The 2013-nt window shown below is 42.8% G+C and overlaps 1 protein-coding gene across 1 annotated transcript; it reads right to left on the bottom strand.

The window, feature by feature from the left end:
• Positions 1–393: 393 nt before the first annotated feature.
• LOC110037593 (acyl-lipid (9-3)-desaturase-like) lies at positions 394–1814 on the bottom strand. The gene has a single exon (XM_020742279.1). It carries the CDS (start codon positions 1678–1680, stop codon positions 394–396), a length of 1287 nt encoding a protein of 428 aa, XP_020597938.1. The 5' UTR covers positions 1681–1814.
• Between the last annotated feature and the right edge of the window lie 199 nt (positions 1815–2013).

Raw genomic sequence — 2013 nt, 5'->3', positions numbered from 1 at the left:
GTAATAATCCGTCAAAAATTTTACAACCAAACCCCAAATCTTTTCACCAAGATTAAGATTCAAAAAAAACAGGAATAGTATATGCAAACTGTTGTTATTTAAATAAATATAAGGGAATTCAATTCACATATATCATAATAAAGATAAGATACTCAAAAATAACTTTCCCCATGATGCTTTTAGTATAAAAAAGATTGCATGTCATTGACAAATATATAATTAGTGCATCTGCAAGAATCCATGATTAAGATTCAACAACAATGATGAACTGTCTCCAGGCATTAGGCAATGCATATACATATGCAAAATAGCAACAGAGCATATGCAAAACTTCCTTACAGAACAAATGAAATCTTATAAAAAGGATGAAACACAAGGCATGAGCTAGGCTCTTCACAAGCTCGCATTCCTCAGAGTTGCCACTGTCATCTTATTAGCAGCAAGGAAGCTAACGCTCGAGTACTGTAATTTGTGCTTTTTACAAAGCTCCTTTACAAGAGGAACTATTCTCCGAAGATGGCACCTCGGAAGGCGAGGAAACAAGTGGTGTTCCACCTGAAACTGTAATCCGCCATGAAACCAATCCATCCAAGGAGAGCAAGAAATATCAAGGGTCCCCATTGTCTGTTTCTCGAACCAATCATTCCCCTGTGGCTGACCAACATAAACACTGGAAGAGAAATGGCTGAGACAAAACTGAACATGCTGAAGACTTGTAATGGCAAAACTGGCAGCAACAAACATAGCTCTTTCTCCCCAGTTCGGCAGGAAAGATATAAGATATGAATACCAAATCCAGAACACGATTAATCCTAGAATCTCCTGCCATCGGTAAGGCACCTTCTTCTTTGACAGGAGGAGGATTATAGACTGGGCAAAAAGATTGAATCTTGCGAAGCACATCACAGGGTAGAAGGTTAAATGCTGGTAGCTGACCATAAACCTTGCAATGGAATCGAAGGTCATAGTTCTTTCATGAAAGTAGGAGGTGAGTGAGTTGAATAACTTAGAGGAGACGGCAAAGAAGGGAATGTGTTGTAAATCTGGATCAAAATCAAGACTGTTGCAGGCTACATGATGGGCATTGTGGGTTCTCTTCCACCATGCAATGCTTATTCCGGTAAGGCAATTTCCAGTAATGATTTGGGCCAATCGATTCAAAGCCGGGTTGAGCATGATGTTATAATGGCCGGAATCATGCCCTACCCATCCAGATTGGATCCAGAGAAAACCCATTATCACGCCTGCGGTGAGGTGTGCCAACGAGCTGGTGGAGGCGACGACCATGCATACAGAGGTGAAGAAGAGGGCGAGCATGAAGCAAAAAGAGAAGAATACACCATGCCCCTTTTCTTCGAAAAGACCGAGCTTTGAGAACTCGGTGACAAGGCGACGGTAATCCTTAGATACTTCGGAGGTTTCGTAATCGGAGAGGTAATAGCCGACGAAGAATCGGTCAAGGAGCTTCCATGCGGAGGCGGGATGGTGAGCTACGAAGGCATCGGTGACGTCCTGGCCGGAGAGATCGAAGAGCGGAATCTCGCCCCCTGGATGATCTCTGACCCAATTGGTTACATCGTATACCTTGCCCTGGATTGAAATCCACAGATCAGAGGGAGATTTGTGCTTTTTAAGCTCCTGAGAAGAAATGTACTTTCTTTGCTCCGTTTCCACGGCCATTCTTTCAGCCAAAGAAGCAGAAAAAGAAAACCGTGGATTTCCTTCTATCTGTCTTTCTCTCTAGGCGAGAGAAGAGAGGAACGAATTGTAAAGGAGAAAGAAAGGGCCTTCCTTTCGATCTAATATTGTGTAAATGACTGGTTTTTTTCCATCTTTTAGCCAACGCCAGGTGCATTACAGCGAAGCCCATTCAAACTTAAAATTCCTCGCGCTCTAAATATGGGAGGAGCAGTAGTAGACGCGGCGAACGGTGATTGTGCGATTAGATTACTGTTTGGAAGAGAGATTCGCGGGAGAGAGAGAGAGAGACTTCAAATTTCCAGATGAATTATA

Source organism: Phalaenopsis equestris, unplaced genomic scaffold, assembly GCF_001263595.1.
Source record: "Phalaenopsis equestris unplaced genomic scaffold, ASM126359v1 Scaffold221799, whole genome shotgun sequence".
In the NCBI taxonomy this organism is placed as follows: Eukaryota; Viridiplantae; Streptophyta; class Magnoliopsida; order Asparagales; family Orchidaceae; genus Phalaenopsis; species Phalaenopsis equestris.
The sequence above is the reverse complement of the archived record's forward strand: the minus strand, read 5'-3'. Positions and strand labels throughout refer to the sequence as shown.

Coding starts and splice junctions, on each gene's coding strand:
- LOC110037593 (XM_020742279.1), bottom strand. CDS start 1,680: ATGGCCGTGGAAACGGAGCAAAGAAAGTACATTTCTTCTCAGGAGCTT.